We start from the raw sequence: 26,664 nt of genomic DNA, 5'->3' as shown, positions 1-26,664 counted from the left end.
AATTTGAAATAAAAGGTCTAAAATTTACCTTTTTTGTGACTGGAGGATAAGGTGTATAAATAGATAACGATTATTAACGCATTGATCGGTGCTTTATCTCTTACTTGATCAATAAGTGATGTTACAAAGGATATCCATATTATAAAATGAAGTCTAATAATACATTACATTACATTCAGATTCGTCGCATAACATTCTACTTTTAATCATTGGTTTTATTCAAAAAAGAATTGAATATTGAACAATTTTTTATCGCATTTTTGCAACCACATCGCACCTATTTTCATAATGGTCCGCAAGTTTGTAAAAATAATAAGATTCACTAAAAATTACTTATGTATTTACAGCTTATAACATTTTTTTTTACAATAAGAACTCACAATAATTAGTATTCAACTTGTTCCATAATTATCCTAATGGCAAGCCATTTCGAGTCACCATTCAACATGGCGCTTCACAAGATCGTTTTTAGAACATTTTATGTACTTTATATACTTCAGAATCTTATTCTGATTATTTAGAAGCAGATTGAACATAATGCTTGCATGGATTGTCGCTAACTATAGCCTCTATCTAGCAGTTGCTTCCCTCTGTCTATATTTCTATTACATATGAAATAAATAAATTGAGCAATCTCAACTAGAACTTACTGGTAACTTTGCCTTACTTTATAAGTCTTATTTAGATCAGAAAATACTCCGGGCCGACGTAAGACCCGCACTTAGGGAAGTCAGGAGGGGCTTGCACAAAATCTCCTTCTTTGCCTACTTTTAGTATGAAGTCTAATCCTCTCGTCCAATGTGTGGACCTTTCATCCCTCATTAACCAGAATCCTGGGTTGTCAGCCTTGAAACGGAGCGCCACGACACCAAACTTGGGAATAGTGATAGTGTCTTTGATGACTGGATCCTTGAGGTTCTGTGATGTGAACAAAGTGCCTTCTTCATTCATCTTCATCACGGTTTCTTTGTCCAAACTGCTGTTGAACTCTTGTATGCCGACCACGTAGAAACTGTAGCCATGTAGATGGAAGATGTGATCGGATTCACCTCCTGCAAAAAAAAGGCATTTCAATTATCTGAAAAACTCGACCTTTATTATTTTTGTACACTTTATTAATAAGTTAAAATTAATTTTCTCAAAAATGTCCGTAAAACTTGACATTATTCTCTACATATCGGAAGGTGAAGTGCATAGTTTATGGTCAGTAAAAAATTAAAAAGTTAAAAAGATTGCAGGCGCGCTAGCTCGACAATAATAAATTAGCGCGCCTGCAATCAGTCACAATTTTTTTTAAAGTTAAAAAGGCCATGAAAATGTTAGCACAAGTCGTATACAGCCAAGTCTAAGGCCGGTATCAGATATTTTGTTGGAACTCCGGACTTTTTTTTATTGGGTCTGAAAAAGCTTGTGGTGTTTTTTGGTGGAAAAATACACCTGCAGTTTATTTTAAATAAAAAAAAGGCGGGAAAGCATAAGAAAAACATTGGAATAAAATTAAATGTTATAATATTTTGAGAAAAAGTTTATTCTATTTCCTATGACCTATCGCCTCTCAAACAGAGGGTCGTGGGTTCAAACCCCGGCTCGCACCTCTGAGTTTTTCGAAATTCATGTGCGGAATTACATTTGAAATTTACCACGAGCTTTGCGGTGAAGGAAAACATCGTGAGGAAACCTGCACAAACCTGCGAAGCAATTCAATGGTGCGTGTGAAGTTCCCAATCCGCACTGGGCCCGCGTGGGAACTATGGCCCAAGCCCTCTTGTTCTGAGAGGAGGCCTGTGCCCAGCAGTGGGACGTATATAGGCTGGGATGATGATGATGATGATGAATAATGACTATTTTTACATATTATTGGAGTCGAACGTGAGAGATTGGATATTCGCTACATCACCAGTAGGTACCTAGTGACTGTACTGCACGATACTGCATAGGTACATATACTGCACGATGAGATCCAGAAGTAATTACTAACATTCACAAAACTAACCCCATCGATTTGTCAGACGGACCACACGCTCCGCCGTAGACCGGAGATAAAACTCAGCTCAATGAAAAAGCTGGACATTTTACCTGGTAAATCTATCCCTATCCAAGTTTTAAGGCAAGTCAGTCTTGAACTCTGGCGTGGCGCGCCAATACGGTATTTGACAACTGTTGAATTAGCCATACCCTTTATATTATTATAAAAATATAGATACACAGACAATGTTTAGCGAGGAGAAAAATTAGTTCGGATGTTTTTTAAAATCTATATATCTGTCTCTTTCTTAAACGCTTTTCTGATGCAGCAAATATGGCGCTACTTACGTGTGACGTCACATGCGATTAAGTCTTTCTCTGTCTAATCTTGAAATTCAAACCTTTATAACTGATACATTTAAAGATATCTTAAAAATTGATTTTCTGTTCGATTACATGCATTGTCAAGTTTTAATCTATAAAGTAAATAAAAAATAGTGAAATACCGTATTCAATGGTTTACACTTCTACTTCAAAAAACATTGTTTAATGACAAAAAATTAACTCAAAAAAAATGTTAAACATCAGTATTCAAAATTTAACAATGTGGAATATAAATGCTCTGCTAGGTACTCTACTTTACTATTTCTTATGCTTAATACTCATTATGTAAATTAAGCTTATGCATAAACCTCTAAACAAATATTATTTGCAATTAATAATCTTCAAACTATGCTCTGTCTCGATCCAATATGATGACAGTTTAAACAAAGACGCCATTAAGCCGACCACAGACTATTTAGTGGTGGGAAAGAAAATTAAATAGGTATTGAAATAAAGTGAATTTTGTGAAAAAAGTGATTAGACGTCTAATAATTAAAATACACGAATTATACATGAATGTGTTATTGATTCGATCCAGTGGGTGTTTATGCAAGAATTTTGATGAAATCGGTTTGTTTACACTTTTAATATATTGGATAAAAACATAACCCTCCTTGGGGCAATCGGGTAAAAACAGCGTATACAGGACCAAATTAGGTAAATAATTATTTCGCTCATCAGCAAAAATAATGTAACATAGGCCCTGAAGAGCCTAGGGTTGGGATATTTTATTTATGTATTTATTGGTATTTATTTACATTTACAGGCTTACATCATGGACCAGCAGGGCTACTATGAAACTCGAAACTCGAAGTTCGTGTCGTACGGTCCCTCTGACACTTAAACTATTTAATACGAGAGCGATTTCGTAGTAGACCTGCAGGGCGCCAATAATGCTAGGACGATACATTAATAATTTCAAAACAATAGGTATATTATTCTAAGTAAACGTTTAAAGTTTAGTGTACGTAAAGTGTTATAAGAATACAAATTGCCGACTAAAATTCCAAAAGCCCTTGACGTACGCCGAAAGCCTCTGCCAGTTCGTAAAGTAAAGGTCTACAGGATCCCGTTGTAAATAAATCAACCGTGCTTGCGGCATCGGACCGAAAGCTGAATCATTAATTCCCTTTGACAAGCGAGCTTCGGCTTAATATATTAGAGCAAAACACACTTCATCGCTTATTTAATACATCCAGGTTTTATGTAATATGAGCTGATTTCAGACGCCTATGTTCTATCTATCTTATACCTACACAAATTAATCCAAATAGTGCATTATATATAAATACACATACATAATATATATGTATAATATAACATACATATATTATACAGGTACACACTAATACGTAGTAATAAAATAATAATCGAATACAATGACACGTCGAGATGTATTTTCTAACTGTTTAGAGAATTTGTTTATCGCTATCTCGTTGAATCTACCAATTTTCCTCTAAATCAGTTACCTAATCGGTTTGCTGTGGAAGAGGACAATCGATCAAACTTGGCCTTATCTCTGACAAAATGCGTGATTTCGAGTTTTAGCAAAAAAGGACTCCGGGAAAAGGTCAGTCAACCAGGTACTGCTATGTTCTATAACATAGGTATAAGCAATCTTATTGCGATAAACTTATGAAGGTTTTTCCATAAAGGGAGCACCGTGGCATACGTTGGACGCAGTATTACAAAACTGCGTCGAAACACTCTTGCGTTCGTTAAGGAAATACGCGTACGTTAAAAAATGTTAAATAAGCATAGCCGACTGAACCCCTCGCTTATAAAAAAAACTACTTGAACGTCAAATTCTATAACTAACAGCTGCAATTCTGTGTGATTAGTAGATATTTGTAATATGTATTTATCTATATAAGTATGTTTATCCGTTGCCTAATACTAGCTTTGCTTAGTTTGGGACTAGGTCAATTGGTGTCATGTGTCCCATGATATTTATTTATTTATTCTAAACTCTTAATTTTGACATTCGATTTTAAGGTAATTTAGTGTACACTTTTACATTTTACCGAAGTAACCGTCTCAGCTCAACGTCGCACAACGACTTATGTATTAAAGTAAAGGGGCGCCTTTGCTTAGCATTCAGGCACGAAATCCATAGGCTATGAAAAAAAGCGTTAGCAATACTGGGGGGCTACTACGAAATTCTAAAATCTAACTTCGTGTCGTACCGTCCCTCTCACTCTCGTATTAAATAATATTAGCGTCAGCGGGGCGGCAAGATACGAAGTTCAAATTTTGCACTTTGTAGTAAAGGGCCTGTTGCGTTCGTAAACAACACTCGTCGCGTGCATCACACTGAAGCCAGCCAGCTGTACCCGCATATTTCAAATGAATCTGACACTAGTTGCTAGAGAGCAATGCATGAGTAATACGATATCTGCCAGGGTATTGAATTATCATAACAAGAAGTAATTGCTTGATACGTTGTTTCCAGATGTCAATGATCTATTTACTAACTTAATGTATTTGTAGTATTTTTATGTGCTTCGAGGCAGGTGATCTCTTATGTTTGTTCACGTTGTTTCGGTCTCTCCAATGCTACCAAGAATTTATCTTTGTTTCGGGGACTTGGCAATGGTCTCAAAAAAACAATGTTTATTTTTATTTTTTTCATAAAATATGCCAATTTAAGACATCTATTTCAAGGATTTTGGTTTTAGTTGGGTTTTAATTTTTTTTATCCCGTTTATAAGTTACCGGAATTATAACTAACCATAGTTGCCATGGAGTTAAAAGCTACGTTTATCTTTGCCCGTTATAATTATTTAAAACAACGTAGTGACATCTGTCACCTGTCAGTGTTAGGATTAGGTGGTTGTGTTACATAACGTTTATTTACGATGAAGGTCAAACAAAGGTCAAACGTTATTTTGCAAATACACACGATCATTTAGTATTTTTTTAGTAAAATGAGATAAAATGATTTAATAAACGTATTCCTCGAAATGGTTTTGGAACTGTAACAACAACAACAATTGTAAAAAAGTGATCAATGCCAATTTTACGCGCCACGTGATGACATGACTAAATAAAATAGATCAATATCCTTTGAAAGCAACGTTATCAACCACTTTACGTTCATTAAAACAGCGTTCTGCTGCTTTCGAAAAGATGAATGCCGTAATAATTAGATGGCGGAATATTCCGTAGAGACCTCAAGGGAGTCTATCTTCAACAAAAAAAAATGAAGAAGAAGACACTGAAATATTTTTGTCACACAAAACTCATACTTGCGGTGAAGTATCGAGGGATAAACCTGTTACAAGAATTACTAAAGCCTACTCTCGTGAACTCTATAAATGTTTCCTCTCTTTTTATAAAAATGTAGATCGCTAATTTAATTCATACTATTTATTATACTCGCTGCAGGTTAATCCGATAGCGCGGTGGCGGTGATTTTAGAGAAAGTGTCGACCAAGTTCGTCATTAAGAACTTTGACACAAATTTCTGCGTTAATAACGTGAGACGTAATGGAAACTGCCTTGACTATCAAACGTCAACAACAATGTATTGCAGCCTTAAAGACGCTTTGTTAACCCTGCCGGGCAAGCTTACGAATGAACTGACGTTACAATGTTTATTTGGCTATGGTTATCTGCAGGACGGCGGAGTCCTCACCCTAGCTGCTCTATTTTTAACACAATAATCCTAAGCATCCCACATTATATCAAATAGCGTACAGCTCTAATGTCCTACAAAGACTGCGTTCCAGTCGCGGGGCCCCGTAACAACTAAACTCCTACAGAGTTGCCTGGATTATCCCACTCGCCCACGGATCTCATTCACCTTTTATTCACATGTTGTTTCAAAGCGGTATCTTTTTTTGCTGCGAATTGATACCGAAAAGTTATTAAGTCTTTGGCTGCTTTTAAGAAAAGAAAGAAAGAAAAATCATTTATTGCCCAATGCCCATAAAAAAACACACATACATAATTACATAATTGACTGTGCTTCACTTTTGTAATATCAACTCTGCAGACCTCAAATTCGTTGGAACTGGAAACAATTTATACTGCACCATTCAATAAGCTGTCCATATTTCTAGATTTTTTTGACAAAAGCTACTAAACATTAAATTTTCAACAGAATAATTTATTTTTAATTTTTAGATTTTTAGTAATGTCCGCTATAGTCTAAAACATTGTAGTATTCTAAAAGAGTTTATTGTTTATTTGTATACTGTGTGCCTATCCTGCACTGTTCATGTTGGCAAATAAATAAATCTTCTTTCTTCAATTTTCAACATCCTAAGAAGAAAGTGAAGAAAGTAGGTACTTATCTAAATCGAAAGTTGATTAAATCAACTCTTCATAAATAGTTAAGTATCGATACCTACTTCACTGCAGGGTAAGGTAAAGTTTAAGAAGGTCAGAGCCTCTAGATAATATTTAAGTAACGTTTTCTATACATTTGCTTGTCACTTGCATAACGCACCATTGTACATATTGGCGAATATTGACACGTCGAAACATTATTCTCTGTTTATGCTAACACCCGTGTGTTGAACAAGTAACGTTTTGAGGTTTCTACAAAGATGTTAAAGCCTTAAATGGCTGACTGGCATGTTAGTGAACCTAATATTTACAGTTTGTTTGAATTGCTCATTTCCTTTGAGACGCGTATTTACGTTTATACGTTTTTGCTTTGCTTTCCGTACCACACTTCTTGCTGTAGTCCGTTGATATCCACAAGAATTTTGTCATATAATTACTTTTCCTACTTTTGACAGTGATAATATCCTCCTCTAACTAATAACTAGCTATCCTTTTCTAATTTTGACAATGATATTAGTCATAAAAAATACGAAACTGTGCGGTTTTCAAGATTATTGGAAGCGGCATCTTAAGAAATGCAGTAGGTTAGGCAACGTTAGTATACGAGGAACAACCATTTTTAATATAAAAATGTTTTAGAAATTAAACACTTTATGACCAACGATAATTCGGAAAAAATTTTGACTTTGTTTTTTAAATTTTTTTACTAAATGAAGATTCTCGTTTATCAATTCTGTGAAATGGTTACTAAACTACAACAAAGCTAAATAATGACCGCTTATCCGTAACTATGTATTAATTAAGTAGGTACCATCAGCCAAAAATGTGGTCTACCACCCTAAAGTTGATAATCGTTTGCATGTCATAACACAATAATGCCAATAAACGTCGTGGCTGTCAACTTGAAAGTTCGATTTTAGCGACATATTCATTTGATAGGAACTTGTTTATAATTTGATAGACCACTTATTTGGCTGACGATCCAGTTTGATTATGAAGATTAAACGCGTTTATCACACCTACGTGATGCTTTTGTTTTTGAATTCCATCATTCGCTTCATCCCATTGTTAAAATTTTCTCACTTGCCGAAAGATACAACGATTGCCTTTTTATTTAATTTTAATAATCGCATTACCTTCCTTTCGAATCTCATGCCACGAATAATCACAGTAATTATAATGCTGCGTTTTGTGCTTTAAATAACGAACGTTACGTGTGTGTATAAAGTCGAGGGAAAGTTAAGATTGCGTTCCAACCCAAAAAATAGTGTATAATTGAAAACTGGATACAAATTCGTGAGCGAGAATGTCAGGTTAGAGTTCCGTATGAAGGCTAAGAAGGAACTTGTGTTGATACTAACCAAAGAAACAATTCGTAGATTAGCCGGAGATAAGCCGTGGTGGCCTAGTGGTTTGACCTATCGCCTCTCAAGCAGAGGGTCGTGGGTTCAAACCCCGGCTCGTACCTCTGAGTTTTCGAAATTCATGTGCGGAATTACATTTGAAATTTACCACGAGCTATGCGGTGAAGGAAAACATCGTGAGGAAACCTGCACAAACCTGCGAAGCAATTCAATGGTGTGTGTGAAGTTCCCAATCCGCACTGGGCCCGCGTGGGAACTATGGCCCAAGCCCTCTTGTTCTGAGAGGAGGCCTGTGCCCAGCAGTGGGACGTATATAGGCTGGGATGATCAGTTCTTAGGGTTGTTATTTCGCAGAGTAATATTTCGCACTCAACATTATATGTAGATTATTGTGATTTAGCTAGCCTACGTTTTTTATGTGTGTTGAAATAAAGTGGGTATTCTGTTGGTATAGTAATAATATCAATAAGAGATTTTGTTCATGATGTCAAGTAAAAATATTCCCTGGTACTACTGCAATGAAATTAAAGCCGTTTTAGAGTACCTACCTACCTAACGTTGTTTACATATTTGACGTAAAATACTTAACAATACAACGACCTTGTATGAAAATAAAATAGTTAATTCTTCGTCAGTTATTTACTTGTTATTTTGTATTTAACCATTTACGTAAAACTTAGTACGAGTAAATACCCTAAAAATGTTAAATTTGGTACGTTCGTGTCCGTTACAGATCAAGAAGTAAATTGGTCAATGGACGCGGTAACCTACTACGAAGAGTTGGGTATACAATTATTTTTGGAACGGACACTCAACAACATGCCCAGTATAGCGAAATACACAACACGTTACCAATAGTTTACTTAGATGCGGTATTTTTATCTGAAGTAAACCATCTCATAGTATTAAATTGTCTTTTAATACGATATTCCTATGATTAAAATTATGCATGCAGCTGCTTCAAAATATCAGGAGCCCATTAAAAATACTTGATTACGGTGTACATCCCGTAACAAATGCATCTAACACATTTAACTGGTACGATTTTATGTATGTATGTTAACTCTTTATTGCACATAAAAATACAAACACGGAGAGGAGAACAAAGGCGAGCTTATCCCTAAAAAGGGATCTCTTTCAGCTAACCTTGACCTAAAGACCTAAAGATGATTAAGGCACTTACTAGGAGAATCTTTCACGGTGTGTCAGAAATCAATCGATTCGCCTGTACATAAGCATACATACGTACAGTCAAGGGCAAAGATATCGACACGGCCAAAGTTACAAAAATATGTATACACGACTTTATGCCCTTGACTGTACATGTGACATTTCTGACCATTTAATAAGGCATCCAATAAAAGCTGATTTCAAATAAAAAAAAAACACATTCAAATAGGTCCACCCATTTAAGAGCTACGGTGCCATAGACAGACCCACAGCAACACATAGCGGTTGAACTTATAAGAGAGAGAGAAAGAGAAACATTTATTTACACATATTCAATACACATAACAATACCTACATTAGATGGAAAGAATAAAAAAATAACATCGAATAGTATAACATAAGTTCCCAATCCGCACTGGGCCTGCGTGGGATCTATGGCCCAAGCCCTCTTGTTCTGAGAGGAGGCCTGTGCCCAGCAGTGGGACGTATATAGGCTGGGATGATGAGTATAACACCCCTCTTTTTGCTATTGTACCCTATTCTACTTTCTAACAATCCGTGGTGGTCCACTGGTTTGACCTATAACTTATCAACTGAGGGTCGTGGGTTCAAACCCGGGCTGTCATCTCTGAGTCTTTCGAAATTCATGTGCGAAATTACATTTTAAATTTACCACAAGCTTTACGATGAATGAAAACATGGTGAAGAAAATCTTCGCAAACCTGCGAAGGAATTCAATGGTCTGTGTTAAGTTCCCAATCCGCAATAGGCTGGCGTGGAAACTACGGCCCAAGCCCTCTCATTCTAAGAGGATGCCTGTTCCCAGCCAGCTGTGCGACGTATATAAGCTGGGATGATGATGGTGATGACTACTCATGATGATGTCTTCTTTTTAAGTTACCTTGGTCGAACATGACGAGTTCCACGGTAGAGTGGAGAGGCACATCCTTCACGTGGACACACTCTTCTCCCTCCCCTGGTCCATCCTGGCACAGCGAGTCTGCCGTCACGTCTGCCCCTTGCGTGAGCAGGGGAGACGCGGGGTAGGTGAAGCGGTGGCCGTCGGTTTGACCCCAGCTCTCTGCGGACAACAGAAAAACAGATTGTCATTGTTGATTTGTCAACTACAATAAAATAAATCCTGGTTGACATTTCGGGATGTTCAAAAAAACTAACTCAACAATCTGCTGTAATATTCCGGATCGGTAAAGTAAGGTAAAGTAGACCGGTAAGTATATTGATTTAAAGTAAGTTTCTTCAATAATAATAATTTTATTATAATAACGAATACTCCATGAAAAACATCAACATTTCGTACGAAACACTTGGTAAGCAAATCACACTAGCACTTAGCAAGGTTTTTAGTGGACTTCGTACAAAAAATAATGGAAGCCAGCCATTAAATGGCCCGCCATTAAAATCAAATGACATGACAAATGACAATAGGTATAGTAGTTTTGGCCTCTCGCCCATAACGGTATGCGTATAATTTAGTATTGGGCACGCACAAAAGGAAAGATTTTACAAGTCTCTACCATAAATAATAATGTTTACAACATCCAGTTCATGTCAATGAAATAATAGTCATAAAATACAACTGAACCTATACAATTGGAATAGTAATAGTTGTAAGAATAATATATTTTTTTTAGTAGCATGAAATTATAAATTGAACTGGAATAATTACCTACCTCAATAAAAAGACCTTCAAAAATTTCAATAATTACTAGTTATTGATATTAATTGACGCAAAGTAGCACCTGGATCAATCAATTATTTCTCGTTTGAAATGTAAGTAAGATTTTATGTATACAACACAAAGCTGTCCTTCCAATTGGACAGTATCATGACGGTCAAACATTTACGAGTAGCAGTTAAAATAAAATAGTTTTCTCGCCGTGTCTTATTGAAACAAATGATGAAAGTAACATACCTATAGTATCTTTAAAAATTTATAGTTACGATCTATTTTGTAGGACACGTTCATATATCTTGCTTTCTTAGTTAGCTTTAGTAATCTTCAGTATGTAACAGTTTGATTAATTCGAGTTAACACTTGACAGATGGACGTCATACAAATAAAGTCATTTTTAGTATACCGCTACCCACGTTTACAGATTATGTAAAAACTATTTTATTTGTATGACCTCAAAGTTGAAAATTGACTGAACGCACGCCCATCTGTCAAGTGTTAAGTCCAAGTAATCGTACTGTAGTTGACCAAGCAATATAAATACGAACTTTTCCAATAAAATACGACGGCAGAAGATTATTCTCTACATATGTAGCTAAATATTACAATAACAATAATTTTAACACAGAAACCTTTGTTCAAATTTACATGGGACCAAACGGAAAATTACCCTCCCAAACAAAAAATATGTCTTCAAATCAGTTTATAAATGATGGAGTTCTGAGGTATTAAATAAACATATCTAGGTAAAATACGAAATCATTAGAAAAATATTACTTATTTTTCCGTAATGGCTACGGAACCCTATTTCGGGCGTGTCCGACACGCTCTTGGCCGGTTTTGCATTGCCATCCAAACTACATATCAGTACCAAATTTTAAGTCCATGCCACCTAATTTCAGCTCTATCAGATACCAGGAAATCAATTTCCCGGTTAAACATGTAAAATTAGATATAAAGTTAGATATTATAAAAAATATAATCGAATTGAGAACCTCCTCCCTTTTGAAGTAAGTTGAAATGGAATGAACTAGAATCCATTCCTGGATTTATAAAGGTTTATCCATATTAATATTTTATTATGCTTAGCAGCGTTAGATCGAGCAGCTGCATTTTATTGTGCTGCAATCGAGTCGATAAAATTTACTGGTTCCTTAGTACCAATTCCAATCGAGCTAAGTATCTATCGGGAACGTGATCTGATTGCAATGGCTATCATGCGTCTATAAAGTTTAATACAAATGTATCATACAGCACCGTCTCTGTGGCGAGCATCTTTATTTTTATTAAACCCCGACGCAAAAATAGGGGTTTTATAAGTTTGACCGCTATATGTGTTTATGTGTCTATCTGTGCGTCTGTTCTCCGTCTGTGGCACCGTAGCTCTTAACCGTAGCTCTTTTGCAGGTGGTAGGACCTTGTGCAAGGTCCGCCCGGATTGCTACCACCATCTTGCTCGCTAATCCTGCCGTGAAGCAGCAGTGCTTGCACTGTTGTGTTTCGGCGTGGAGAGTAAGACAGCCGGTGAAATAACTGGCACTTGAGGTATTCCTTCTTTGGCCTCTAGGTTGGCAACGCATCTGCAATACCCAGGTGTTGCAGTTGTCTATGGGCGGTGGTGATCTCTTACCATCAGGAGACCCACTTGTTCGTTTGCCATCCAGTCGAATAAAAAAAAAAAAAAAAAAAAAAACCGGGTTGACCGATTTGAATGCGGTTTTTTATTTGAAATCAAGTTTTACTTTAGTTATTGACTTAAAGAAACGTCACACATCAAAAAACCTTTTCATTGTTTTACTGCGAATAATTTTTCTTGATTATCTTCTTATCTTTTAAACAATAAAAGTTAAGCTACTGGTGTTTTGTAGAAGTTTACTACATTTGGCCTGTTGAATGTTCCTTTAAATTTAACGGAAATCAAAAATAACAGCGCATATCGACTTATATGTCCACTAAATAGATACTTACAAGTAAGTGGTTTGACATATCGATCGCACGATGATACGGCAAGTTGTGTTGTTATTGTACTATCGATACTGAAATATAACCTCCATCCATTTATGGATTGCCTACTTAAGAAGTCAGGCTCGTGATAAAATGTATTTTCACTTATCATGCTCGTAAAGTTCGTGTTTATGCTGTATGTAGGCGACATAAAATGAGTTTTTATGCTCTAGTGCATAAAATAAAACCTTCGTCTAAGAAGTTTCTACATATTTTTTAAATACTTTTTAATTTATATAAAACTAAAAATCAACCAAATCAATCAAAATAAATCAGTAAAATTAAAAAATAATGCTTAAAAAATAAAAGGTACATAGAAAATGAATCATTGTTTCTACTACTACTTTGATGGTGTTATAATTATTATATACATCTATAACAAATTATAGCTTTCTAGTATTAAGCTCTTGAGCCGCAGCAAGACGGGACAGTAACGAACTTACAGAATGGCACGTCGAAATGATAAGGATTCCGTTTTTGCCATTTTGACTATTAAACTTTGAACTCTAATAAGTTTTTGATAAAAAAATCATTTTTAATACAAGATTTTTTGCTAACTGTACTTTTTGACGACTTTACTTGCATTGTCGCCCAAAACTGCATTTGCATATTCCAAATTTCAAGTCGATACCATTAACCGTTGAAGAGTTCCGTCCTGCGGAGACGATCCTGGCTGGACTACTATAATGTCACTACCAGATTATTCTATTGTCACGCAATTTACATAAGGAGGTATGCCAAATTTCAAGTCAATCCGACTACTCGAAGTTGGTCGAATTTAACTTGCAAGATTTGACTACAGACAGACAATGGGACAACTAAATAAAAGCTTGTAAAAAAAACAAGTTTATTTCAAGCATAGGTACCGTCAACTATAAAAGCGATTACCGTGCTCAAAATTATCTACACATGACTCAACTGCCAAGAAAATAAGAGAATATTTAGATATTTTTGAGCACCATGACCGCTCGATTACTTCTGCTGCTGACTGTACTAAGTAAATGCCTAGTGTCTTAAACCCATGATCTGCAAATCAATTTCGAATGCTGTACCTACTGGGAAAATAATTGATTTCATCGGGCGGCCTATACTTAGTCACAGTATATATGTATAAGCTAGCTTAGCTTTAGCTTATATATATACTGTGACTTAGTGGAGCTCGGCAACCAGATGTGTAAGATAGCTACTTCACTACAATACGTTTATCTTCATGAAAACCCCTCCTCCTCTTTCATGTAAATAAACATAAATGTCACAAAGACCTAACGTCAACATCATACAAGCTTAGGGGTTTCAAACTCAAAAGCATTGTTTTTAGTTTGTCTTTAAAAAGATACTGAGCGGCACAAAATTTGGCCCACTCCCCATACAAAATTACTTATAACAGCATACATTTGAGGGCCAGATTTTTTTCCGCTCAGTATACTTTAATTTTATACTTACCTATTTGTTTTTATTATCAGAACATTTACTCAACGACATCTATAGTAGATTGTTGTACTCGTAGAGGCGACCCCGAAAACTTTATTTTTATTTTATTTTTATATTAGTTATTAAAAAAAGTAATGGAATAGTCCAAGCATTGAAACGCTCACATCGCACGAAAGTAGGTAGGTAGGTGCTTAAATGTTGACCTGTGGGTCGACTCTACGTCTACTTGCGACATGCAACGTGATTGGTGGTTGTTTACTGATTTAACTTCGATTTGACAATCATCTTACGTCCACGGTACGGGTAGGTATGCATTACATGTATATATATATTCAGCAAAAACTCTTACAATAATATACAATCATTTCATTACCTACATCACATTTTGTAATGATTCACGGTTATTACATTAGATAATTGCTACGAGATATCAACTATGATGAACTCCCGATATTTTCACGTAGTTGCATCATAATCATGGATCGAAATATCGGGAGTATTAGAGATAATCACAGGATACCATTCCATAGCAAATTTGTCTAAACTTAGCTTCTTTCTCACTCTGCACGAATGTTTGTACGTTATTACGTAATATTTCCGGTTCGTAATAATATATTAATGTAATTTATGCGAAGAAATTATACAGATACTCGCTAATAAACAATACTTCACCCAGTAACCAGTTTGATTAATCAGTATTACTAATTTAAGTTAACATGATTTTCAATTTAATAACTTATTTTAGTTAATTACAATTTTTCTTAAGTAACTGAAAATGATTTTTTTTATTATTAATCATTTGGGCCTGTCTTCTGTGTCATTGTATAGTATTTTCGTAGCCAATACGGTGAATAAGTTCTTCCTATTAAACCGAATAGGACCCTATTGTCTGTTAAATGAGTCAGGTAATGATGTTGAAAAAAAAAACTAGTGTTATTAACTCGTCTATTGACAAGTGATTTATCTCCAGCGAGTGATGAAAGAGGTGTGGTCGATAGTTAATTAATAGTATGATAAGTACATTATTATTGTGAAGTTATTAAATTGATCGGCATATTTAATACTTTTGCCGTCGACGCTTTATTGAAATGAAATAATTTATTCTGCTTTAGAAATGGTAACAAGTTTAGTGCTTTTTTATAAATAGTGCTTATGTGCAGTAGATATGAGCGCCGCGCCGGCGCGCCGCCGTCGCCGTGAGTTCGTATGACGCGCCGCGCCGACGTCGATTGCAACACGCGGCGCGCCGGCGTGACCGGTCGTACTTTGCTTTCCCGCTCGCACACCACGACACACCACGACACGTCCCGAACGCTCGCTCACTCAGTCGAGTCGAGTCTTTCAACGTCTAAGGCTCTAAGCACGTTTCAATAAGGTTAACAAATACTAATTATTTACTAGTATGTTTTGTTTACCAAAAAAATATATTGACAGTATTGTTATGTAGAGACTTTATACTTTGATGCTTTTTACTTGAAAATGTGTTGATTTTGTTAAAACTTATGAAAGTTTTGAGAACAACGTTTGTTGATGCCCTCTATGCTTTCACAAAATAAATATAAGGCTTTCTTTGGAAGGAACAATGTGGTTTTCTTAATTTTTTATTTTAAAAATCGGTCTCGCATAAAATGTCTAAGACCCAAGGTCACGCCGCGGCGCGCCGCCACCGCCGTGGATTTTTATAGCCCACGACACCGTTGTCGAATTCGCCCACGGCGCTCATATCTAATGTATCAAATTATATTGGCACGCAAACTTTGTTATTATTTTGAAATGGATTTTAAATGGATCGTAAAAAATTACAAAACCGATCTTTATAAGCGACTGAGTTCATGATGGTGGATGGCAAATAAATTTAATAAACGCACAATTAATTTCAAATTATTGAACTAAAATGACAATGTTATTCTCATTTTAGTTCAATAATAGTGACAATTATTATAAATTTGTTATTTTATGATATAAACAGAGGCGGCGCAAGGCGTGGGCCACGTGGGCCACTGCCCAACTTCAAGTCGAACTTCGAATGTTTCTTTTTTTTTTTGCACATTTAATAATCCGTTCCTAACATTGCTAAAAGTGGCTCCGAAGCGGTAATGTTTCGTGTGCTCTGCCTACTCCATTTGGGAATAAGGCGTGATTTTTTTTGCGTGTTGTGTTAAAAATCCGTCGTTTAATGCCGTTTCGTGCCATCATAGGGTCTTGCAAAATTTATCTTGCCCACACCAAATTTAGGTCCTACGCCGCCACTGGATATAAATTACTTTATATATAAACAAATGAAATATTAGTATACAAATAAGTAAAAGGAATATGACAATTATGTACATTACAAAATGCCGAAACCCTGTATTTCGCCTACCCGGGGCAGCGGGCCTAACATGCTTGCGGCATTCCCTCGCTGCACGGCTATGCTCAGCCTCTGGGCGAAAAAGAAAATTATTAGTATTACTTAAGCTCTCGTGAAACAATTGGAAAAAAAATAATGATTAATTCTTCTTACCCGGTTATACTTTAATGAATCTTTCCCGGTTATAATATGTCTATAACGTGAATTATTTAAAACTGAACTAAAATAATTTCCTTGCTCACCCGCGACCTTACGATAGCTAAGCTTTGATATGGACCTCCGCAAAGTAACGCCTGATTCAATAAATTATTTATTTAAAACTATCACTGTCAATTAGGTAACATACAAAACTTTGTTCATAAATGCTCTCGTCTACTCACAATACACGAGGAAAGTTACTAATATTTTCTTTATAGTGAGGACGCGTGATAATGACCTGATGATAGATTGATTGCTGATAGACTTATCACCGTTGCATACTGTAATGCAAGGAACATAATATATACTTAGATAAAATAAAATATAGGCTTTTTTCCCGCGGGAACTAGAGATAATATGTTGAAAGTTTGCGTGGATATCTCGTATACTGGTACACAATCAAAAATAACCACACCACTTCACTTGATTACCTAATTCAGGCGTGTAGGCAATTTTTTGCAAAGGCCCATATCAACGAGCTACAGTATTTTTACCTTTCATCTCCGCTACTAATCTTGCAACCCGTCCTCTTCATCTTCACTTAAAACAATACATAATCTTACAAGCCCAACTATCACAAATGCCACACAAAATGTTAACTCGTTTCTAACTTCTCTAAATGAATTCATTGTCTAGGCACAAAACAGAAAAGTACAGAAGTCAATCTCATTTATGTACTTACTTCACTTTTCATACCTAGGTAGTAGGTACGCTTGGCGGTCGCTCTACAACTGTCAACTATGGCTTATGCACAACTAGTAGATTGTACAACAAGAGCATAAAACGAGCCATTTTACCCGAGGCGTTCATATAGCCTGGATAGACACGTCGAGGGGAAAATAGGTTTAATGCTCGAGTTTTACACTCTGCTTTTCACTTCGATGGCGAGGAAATGAAATAGCAACAGTGGAAACAATGATTCACTTACTATGTACCTTTTATTTTTAAAAAGACATTGTATGTCGCCTAGATACAGCATAAACACGAACTTTACGAGCATGAGAAGTGAAAAAACTATTGTAGTAGTGGCACTCGTATCTAGTTGTTTGATATACCTACGAGTATTGTTGAGAATGAAACGGGAAGAATGAAATATAAATTAATAATAACTAAAATATTTTAATGTTAATGTCATTGTTATATTACAAATTTGTCACAAAAAATATCTTGCGACGATTTTGACATTGGCATAAATAAATGCGCAGTCTGCATTATTGCACAAAAAGTTCACAGAAGCGTGTCTCAAGCAGATGGCACTCACGCTCGCACTGGTCCCAACCGGTCCGAGATATCGTGTCCGTGAGCAGTGTCTATGTGTGCGTTGCTCGAGCGCACTTTGTATGTAGATTGATTTCTGTACCTTTCTGTTTTGTGGTCTATGCTACAAATAACCGAGCATATATCCATTGCCAAACAAAACTAATGTCGTTAACCTACTAAATACCTATTCGGCAACCAAATTATTTAAGTATTCGCAGTCAACAACTCTAAATTGAGGACAGACACTTGTATAATGAATATAATGATCCACTTCCGGTGTTTAATTTCTCGTTTTGCATAATTAGGCATGCTCCAATATTTTTGAAGACAGAACTCAGACCGCTCCCGCGCAGCTCGTAATAATAGTTACTGCGTAACAGATCTGATGGGTCCGTGGGTGGGTTTGGAAATCAAAATTCGAATACGATATTTCTAAGGACAAAACTCCAAAAATTAAAATTTATAATAAACGAAATTTCTAAAGGTGCGGTCCGAATGCACTCTAAATCGAAATATCTTCTTTTCCTCATCACAGATATAGATTACACTAGATCACGCAAATGCATCTACTTCGCGTGTCCGAACCCCGACCAAACGTCGGGGTTGGCCCCATACAAAGACTGACCGCTAACTGACTAATCATGACTAGTGACTGACTCGAGCCCCACGGGCCCACGGCGCGGCGCGGGACGTCACAGTAGAAATAAAAAAAGTGTCACGGTTGGTTTTCATACAGATTAAGGTGTTTGCGTTATCTAGTGTAATCTATATCTGTGATGCCAATACTTTAAAACTGTACCAACCTCCACCAACTCCATAAGTTTACCTATACTATACAAGTCATTTACCGCTGTATTTACGTGAAACAATCACTTTTTATTTTTTAATTAACATTACCAGAGTGTTCTTAATGTTTATTTACCTACTGACATTTCAAATGAGGTAAAAACTCTAATCTAAACAAAAGAACACATGGTTGGTATGATCCTGATCAAGTTTCTAGAATCGCCCTGTACACATTTGACAGTTGAAAAATCGTTGATTTCAGAAAATGTGGCTTGGTGGATGCAGGCCGCTGTCAACCGAACTGGAGGTATATGGGGGAGGCCTATGTCCAACAGTGGACGTCCTGCGGTTGATAATGATGATGATGATGATTGTGACTTTAAAGAGTTTTGCAAGGAGGCTGCGCATACGCAACTGCGCAATCACGCCGTATTATTAGTGGTTGCTGGCGAGATTATATCGCTTATAACTTCACTTTCATCGTTTATGTTCAATTCGCGTTGCATACATTCTAATAGGTTTAATATTCAAGAAAAACCTGAGTTCCCGTTTTTCGTTTAATTTAATGGAAATAGATGTAAAATTTTGTAAAAATATTTTCTAAGTGAGGCCAGGGAATTATTTTTATAAAGAAACAAAATATTAATTTGTGACATTACAAAAAATAAAATAAACAAATAAATATAAGTATCACGGTTACGAAATTGAAAATTAACACATTGTACGCTCGTATATTTACAGGTATCTACGTACTGGAAATTACTGCAATCAGTATTGGCAGGTCAACCAAGACCTGGCTTGCTCAATTGAGGTGACTACGCTATTACATACTTACGTTCTTATGTAGATTTAATCAATAGAGCGAAAATATTCGTTACTTTGCGTCAGATATAAAACTTAGTACTTATTCTACTCCTATTTCGATCTTTAATATGTGAAAAATTGTTTGTAAAAAAAAACTGTGGGATTGATTTCTCCGGTTTATGAATGACTGTTATCCCATTAATGTTTTAATTGCGAGTATATAAGTCTGTTTGTTACTTCTTCACGTCTAAATTACTGAACCGATTTAAATGAATCTCGGGTAAAGGATATAGGATAGTTTTTATCCTGGAAAATTGCGCAGTTCCCGCGGGATAATGTTAAACTAATTCTACGCAGATGGAGTCGCGGGAACAGGCTAGTGAGTTAATATTTTGCACGTACCTAGGTTAATATAATTTCATGGTTTCGCGATTCCAATAACGGCACTAACGATAACCATGAAATTTGCTTTATCTAGGGTCTTTGGGCGCAAAATCTGACTTGGTTATATGGGTGTAACAAAGGAACATTCCTTTATCTAGGCTAATTCTCTGGGAATGAACTAACTTATGTCGCCCAGATACTGAATAATTAAGCACTCGACTCGAATAACTGTTACCACAGATTTAATCTGATATATGTGACTGACACTTTTAACTTCCGCTTAAATCAGATAACAGTTCCCACGTAACACCAAGTGCCTACAGCCTAGATAAAGGCCACTGGGCACTCTATTTTTACATGGTTATATTGTACAGGTTGCGTCATAATTACCGACCTACTAACACACAAAGTCTTGCAATATTATGTAACGAGAAACTAAATGCACACGATATGACGCGACTTCTCGAGCAAACTTGGATTGCGGGTTTTGCCGAAAAAAAAACAAACAGAATAGAGAAGTTTGCGAAAAAGGCGTGTTAAGTTAACACTGTTAACTCATTATCCCTCGGATTTGGGGTCGTTAATTCGTAATGACTGCCGCATGGGAAAAAATATACGAACGTAGAATACATTAACTAGCTTTCTTGTTCTATTTTGTGGTACTAAAACACAGTGATTTTAATTGTACCTACTGGAGTAAGTACGGACGATTAGTTTATTCCAGAAAGAAAATCATGGCCAAGAACACGATTTTTTAAACAACATCTATGATAAACCTATTATTATTTATTATACCTGTCGAAAGTGGTAAGGATGTGTTTAATTGAAAACAATATGCGTAGAATCAAAGAAAATTACAGATTTAGGTTATCCATTTTATCGGTGAACTATTCGAATAAAGAAAAAGAAAAGAAAGAAATATTTTATTTAAAAATCGGGCCTTGTTACTCAACATGCAAATGAATTGACCAAAGAAAATAACTAAGTATTGTGCCCAAAAAAAGTTCAATTCAAAATAATCTAGGTACACCTACCTTTCAAACCTATAGCTTCGGTCGGAGTATGTTTCACAAATTTATGTAAACTAAGACAAGCATTCGAAACTGCGAAAACCATCAATTAAACCGTTGCTGTTTTGAACTTTGGCTTTTGTTAGATATTTATTCTTTAATCGATAAAAATCGATGAGTTTCGGTTTTACCCAATCATGTCTACAAATTACACGCGTCTTCAAAATTGAGGTCAAACGATGCAACGACTCCAATCCATCAAAATGTTTTGCTTGGAACGCTCGCTCTTACAAAGAAACCACATTGTTAAGCCCTATGAATATTCATTTTAAGCGAATTAGTACATTTCCTCGCTACCGCAGGCTTTATGACCAGAAAATAAATAAAAAGACGACCTTGGTACTCGTACTGTCCTACATAAGTTAATGGCAAGTGTCAATGTGTCGCTGACGATTCTTTGTGTTCGAATGTTGTAAGAGGCGTGAATGCCCTCTGAGACTAGGATTTGGGCACGGCTACATAATGTTATGAGGTGACGCTCCAGTGCGTCGCTTAAACCAACTTAAATTCAATTTTTTATGATTTTTTTTCGTGTTCGTTTTCAATATAATGGATTTGCGCGAACTATTATTAAGCGAATTAATAAAGTAAATTAATAAATTTGTACCAATAGTTAATTGATTCAGGCTGTACTTTGCGGGGGTTCGTATCAATGGAATAGACAAGTAAGTACAACCTTATTATCTTTTTTAGGTAAAAGGGTTCTAGTTAATTAAATACTAAACATTTTATACTAGAGAAATCCATCAGACTCCAAACTAGGCTGAGCCTGTATCTTCAGCATCTGGGAGTACGATCAACTAACTAAATGTATCTCTACCAAATTTGTTATATAAGCTTAAGTAGATGTATTTGTTTGATATTTTATGAAGTCTATTAAAGATAAATTATTACAGATTTCTTTCCACTTTTCATCATTTACTTCGTGTTTTCTGTGACCACTACAATCTAGTTTCTTTAACACAAACTAATACTAAAAAAAATACCTACACTTGCACCAAACGTTTAAGAAACGAAACTTGAAAAACCAGTAACAGAATACGTAATGTTGAAAGAGCGAAATTTATTTCTGCTTATGTTTGCATCTACTTTCGAAAAGCATAAAATTAAAAGCATATTGTTATTATACATACCAACTCGCTTTGCTGAAATCCGTCGAGTGGAATAATTGAAGGGCACATAAATTGTCTTCTCAATGACTCCTGCCAACTCTGCTGGAATTTTATCCGCCGCATGTAACTCGTTCAAACACAACACACTGTCGTGAGTACATCGAGCACTGTTCACAGTCGAAAACTCGCGGAACACTTCGGGAACAATTTCCTTGTCCTGTTTATGTAGCACTTTGTTCTCTTTATTCACGTATACTAACTCAGCCAAACCCTCCAAGTTTGCTTGACATTGTTCATCTGCAACCACTTTGACTTTATACACTCCTGGTACTCTGTTTGCGTCTAAAACGAAATCGGCACGCTCCCCTCTTCCCATTTCAATGGACGCTACGTACTCTGGTTCGACGCGATGGCCATCTAAAGCGATAAGCCTCATGATATGGCCATCAATCGATAACTTCACAGAACAGCTTTTAGCTCCTCCAGCATAAGCTAAGCGAAACCGGTACCTTTTTCCATACTCGACGTAGAACTTTGATATTGGAGCATCAGTTGAATCTGGCAAGTTCCCTTTACCATTAATCAGTAAGGATTCTGCGTTACGAATCTTTGACGTTAAATCAGCTAGCGGTCCCATTGAATGCCCCCATTCCGCAACAAAGATTGTGTGTTTCGAATCTTCAACATCGTATAATTTTCTTAAAGGATCTAATCTTGGTGATTGGCGGACGATGAAGGCTCCGGCGAGCCCGTCGGCCGCGTCTGCAGCTGAGTGCGCGTGGTACATATGCGTTCCAACTTCAGATGCCCTAAATTTGTACTGGAAAGTGGTGTACGCTGGTTGAGGGCACTGGGTGAGCATAGGAGCTCCGTCCATAAAAGGAGTTTCCTTCTGCGACTGGCCTCGCCAGTGCATAGCGAGTGCATGCGCGGGTGCACGGTGAACGACGTCCACAACTAAAATGTCATTATGACAAACATGTAATGTTGGGGATGGCAGTTCCCTATTTATCGTCAGGACGCCCCTCTCTCGGCCATCTGCTGAGATACACATGGCAGGGCATTCTTCTTCATTATTCTCTGTACAACTGCCGCAAGATCTGGAAAAGAAAGAATAAAAATATGTTCAAATGCTTTCTGAACTGCATAATATTTGAACACACTAACTTACAAAGCTAAGCTCAAGGCTTCCCATGTACGTAACTCGATAAGAATATAAAACAGTCATAAAACTGTTACAGTCATGCGAAAACAATAAAATGTTTTTGTTGAAATTTACATTTTTAATACGAACTTTTTTACAGACGGATATTCCCGTGAATAAACCAACTTTCGAGTGAGTTGACCGCAAACAAGTATATAGATAGGCACAGTCGACTTCATAAACTTGTGAGCAAAAATTTGATCAAAAATATCTGAATAGAGTCGTGCTATTGTTAACGGCGTAGAAGCATGTCCATATATTTTTGACCAAATTTTTGCGCACAAGTCAATGAACTCGACTGTACTTATACGAAACGAGGTTAATAAACGAGTGAGAAAAAGTTGACTTCAATCTAAAGATAAAATTGCTGTAAGATTTTTTTGGCCAGTGCCCAGTTACAAAGCCAGGCTGTCTAAGTGGTAACTACAGTGTCTATTAGTGGCTGCTCTATTAAGTTCATACTCGTAAACACTTACTTGCTGAGAGTTTTGTAGACTTCGATAACGAGTTTAACGCGGCAAATCATCGGCCAATCGAGCTCGTGACACTCTCGGTCGCAATCCTCAAAATACTCTTCTGTAACGTAAACAATTTAATGGTTAAAAAAATATTACATGTCAGAGAAAAAGTTTACCTTGTGAACAGATTGTGTTTCCTCAAATTTCCGTCGGTTTTAGTCAAAAACAACAAAGAACATTGTGTTAATCGTGGGAGCTGAAAAATCAAGATGAAGTTCGTGGAACGAGTTCGAAAAACTTGCTCTTTTTCCGTAGAGTCAACAACGTAACTCCAAAAGTTTCCGCCCGTTATAGGGTCCCGTCCTTTCTATCTGGTCGGATATTTTTCATGCTGATTATCGATAATTACTTACAAGTCTTAGATCGTAAGCAGAGCTAACGAGTCATAGTTTTCCTACTAAAATATTGATATGGACTATTACATGCGTCTGATCTAGTTTTTGAAAAGAATCTAAATATTTTAGGCTCTGTATCCGCATGTTATTAAAAAAATAAAAAAGGCTGACCAAGTGCGAGTTGAGCTTATACACTGAGGGTTCCGTACAGTCCGAGGCATAAATACCTCCTATGTACCTTACCCATAGGTACCTACATAACAAAACTAAAAAAAATTACTGATTTAAAGAAGTAGCGACGACAGAAATACATGTTATGTTATATGTAAACTTGAGCTTTCTATCTGTTACGGTTCTCCAGATACAGCCCTGGGACAGACAGACAAAGGGACAGCGAGCCGGCAGTAATAATAGGGTTCCATTTTCATCCTACATACAAAACCCTAAAAATGACATAGTATCCTTCCTAGCGTGGAATAGAACAATACAAGACCCATATAGCTACGATAAGTGGTGGTTATGATATACTCTATGTCAACAAAGGTACACAAGGAGGATCCTTGCGGGGTTTGCGCGCTTACGTTTACTAAGATCAATGCAAACAAAACACTGCTGTTTGTAGACACTCACCTGGCATGGGTGTGTAATACACAACCACCACAACGCACGCAATGATTAAACTCAACGCGAATATCCTCTGAAGGGACATTAACATATAATTAGGCTTTACCATGGGCGCACTGCACGCTTCAATCATCTTCTTTTCCGACTCCATTTTTAAACTTTTTAAATCAAAACCTACACTTTGAAGTCAAAATTAGTCTTATTCCATTTACATGTTTAGACGCGTCAGAGAATAAAGAACGGTTGTGTTTAAATTTAAATCAAGCCGCCATTCCGTGCGACCTCGCGAGGCGACCAGCGAATGGTGACTGGTAACCAGTTGCTTGCAACACCGAAGAGCTGGCGCGAGCTGCAGTTCCAATTCGGAAGTAAGTTGCCGACTGAGAGTAAACTCTCACTGCTATTATGTAACGAATTGTGTAACCTTAATACCTGAATAACTACAATGCTGAGATGTCATGTTTTAAGCGGTATCTAATAACTTAGTCATACATCGATATTACACTACGAATGTATCAGTGGCGTGGTGCTGCAATAATCTGATTCAGGTTGCCCAACGATAAAGTTCACTCCATGCTACTGATATTTACCTATACAATACATACTCGTATATGTAGTAGGTAGCTAGTGCTTTTCAATATTATTCTATCTACGAGTATGCTTTACTCAGTTTACTCTATTACTAATTGGGTAAACTTTTTTCTTTTTTGGATAAAAAGTCATTCTTCCACTATTAAGACAGCTGCACTATCCCAGATTAGATGATTAATTATTGTTACAATACAATTTTTTTTTTATTCCTTCGCCATATTTTTTTTCGCAGACGCCATATTGAAATATTATATACCCTATGTCACTCCGACAGTTATGACGAATCCAATGATACCTCATATGTTACAATCCGTCCAGCCGTTTAGGCTGCAGCGAGGACCAAAGAAATGGACATACATACCCACTTACATACATACATATATACTTACATACATACGCTCGAAAAACATAACCCTCCTTTCGGGCAGTCGGGTAAAAAAAGTACACTTAATTTAACGAGAGACGTTTATGCATTGAGATACCACATTTAGCACGCATTTAGGACCTAATGAAGGTATTAAAACGATTTCCAACTTGCTGCTGCAAAACGCTTTTTACCAGACTGCCCGAAGGAAGGTTATGTTTTTCGAGCGTATGTATGTATGTATGTAAGTCTGTATGTGTAATGTACTGTATGTGGGTATGTATTTTTCTTTGGTGCTGCAGCCTAAACGGCTTGGGATTGTAACATATGAGGTATCATTGCGTCATAACTAGTGGGGTATATAATATTTCATTATGGCGTCTACGAAAGAAAAATAAAAAAAATGTTTTGTATAGTAACAATATGGGATTCAAATGAAAGCTAATAATTAGCCCATTCTAAATATATAGGTAATAATACTTTTAATCTATTATTTTCACAGAAATATCCAAAAAGTATAAAATAAAAACATTAAATTAAAAAAATCAAAAAACCCGACTGACAAAACTAAAAGGAAGAAAATAAGCCTAGTGGTCTAGTACTCTGTTAAGTAGCTAATTTAAAGTTCAATAGTCGGGACCAATTACTAAGAGTTTTTGAGCGCCACGATTTAAATGGGTCCCGACTGATAAACTTTAAATTAGCTACTTAACAGAGTTCTAGACCACTAGGCTTATTTTCTTCCTTTTAGTTTTGTCAC

At 36.4% G+C, this 26,664-nt stretch overlaps 1 protein-coding gene across 1 annotated transcript; it reads right to left on the bottom strand.

Moving 5' to 3' along the window:
* Nucleotides 1-323: 323 nt before the first annotated feature.
* LOC141427992 (uncharacterized) lies at nt 324-25,285 on the bottom strand. Its single transcript, XM_074087637.1, has 5 exons — nt 24,956-25,285; nt 23,949-24,048; nt 22,290-23,368; nt 10,078-10,257; nt 324-1,052 (listed from the first exon to the last, which is right to left on the bottom strand). The coding sequence occupies exons 1-5, from the start codon at nt 25,098-25,100 to the stop codon at nt 682-684; spliced, it is 1,875 nt and encodes a 624-aa protein (XP_073943738.1). The 5' UTR covers nt 25,101-25,285; the 3' UTR covers nt 324-681.
* Between the last annotated feature and the right edge of the window lie 1,379 nt (nt 25,286-26,664).

Source organism: Choristoneura fumiferana, chromosome 5 (assembly GCF_025370935.1).
Source record: "Choristoneura fumiferana chromosome 5, NRCan_CFum_1, whole genome shotgun sequence".
Classification (NCBI taxonomy): Eukaryota; Metazoa; Arthropoda; class Insecta; order Lepidoptera; family Tortricidae; genus Choristoneura; species Choristoneura fumiferana.
Note: the sequence above shows the minus strand (reverse complement) of the source record. Positions and strands in the feature narration are given on the sequence as shown.

Excerpts from the sequence above, each read along its gene's own strand:
- LOC141427992 (XM_074087637.1), bottom strand. The coding sequence starts at position 25,100 with ATGGAGTCGGAAAAGAAGATGATTGAAGCGTGCAGTGCGCCCATGGTA. Across the intron at positions 10,258-22,289 it reads GATTTCAGCAAAGCGAGTTG|AGAGCTGGGGTCAAACCGAC; the intron begins GTATGTATAATA and ends TGTTGTCCGCAG. Across the intron at positions 1,053-10,077 it reads ACTCGTCATGTTCGACCAAG|GAGGTGAATCCGATCACATC; the intron begins GTAACTTAAAAA and ends TTTTTTTTGCAG.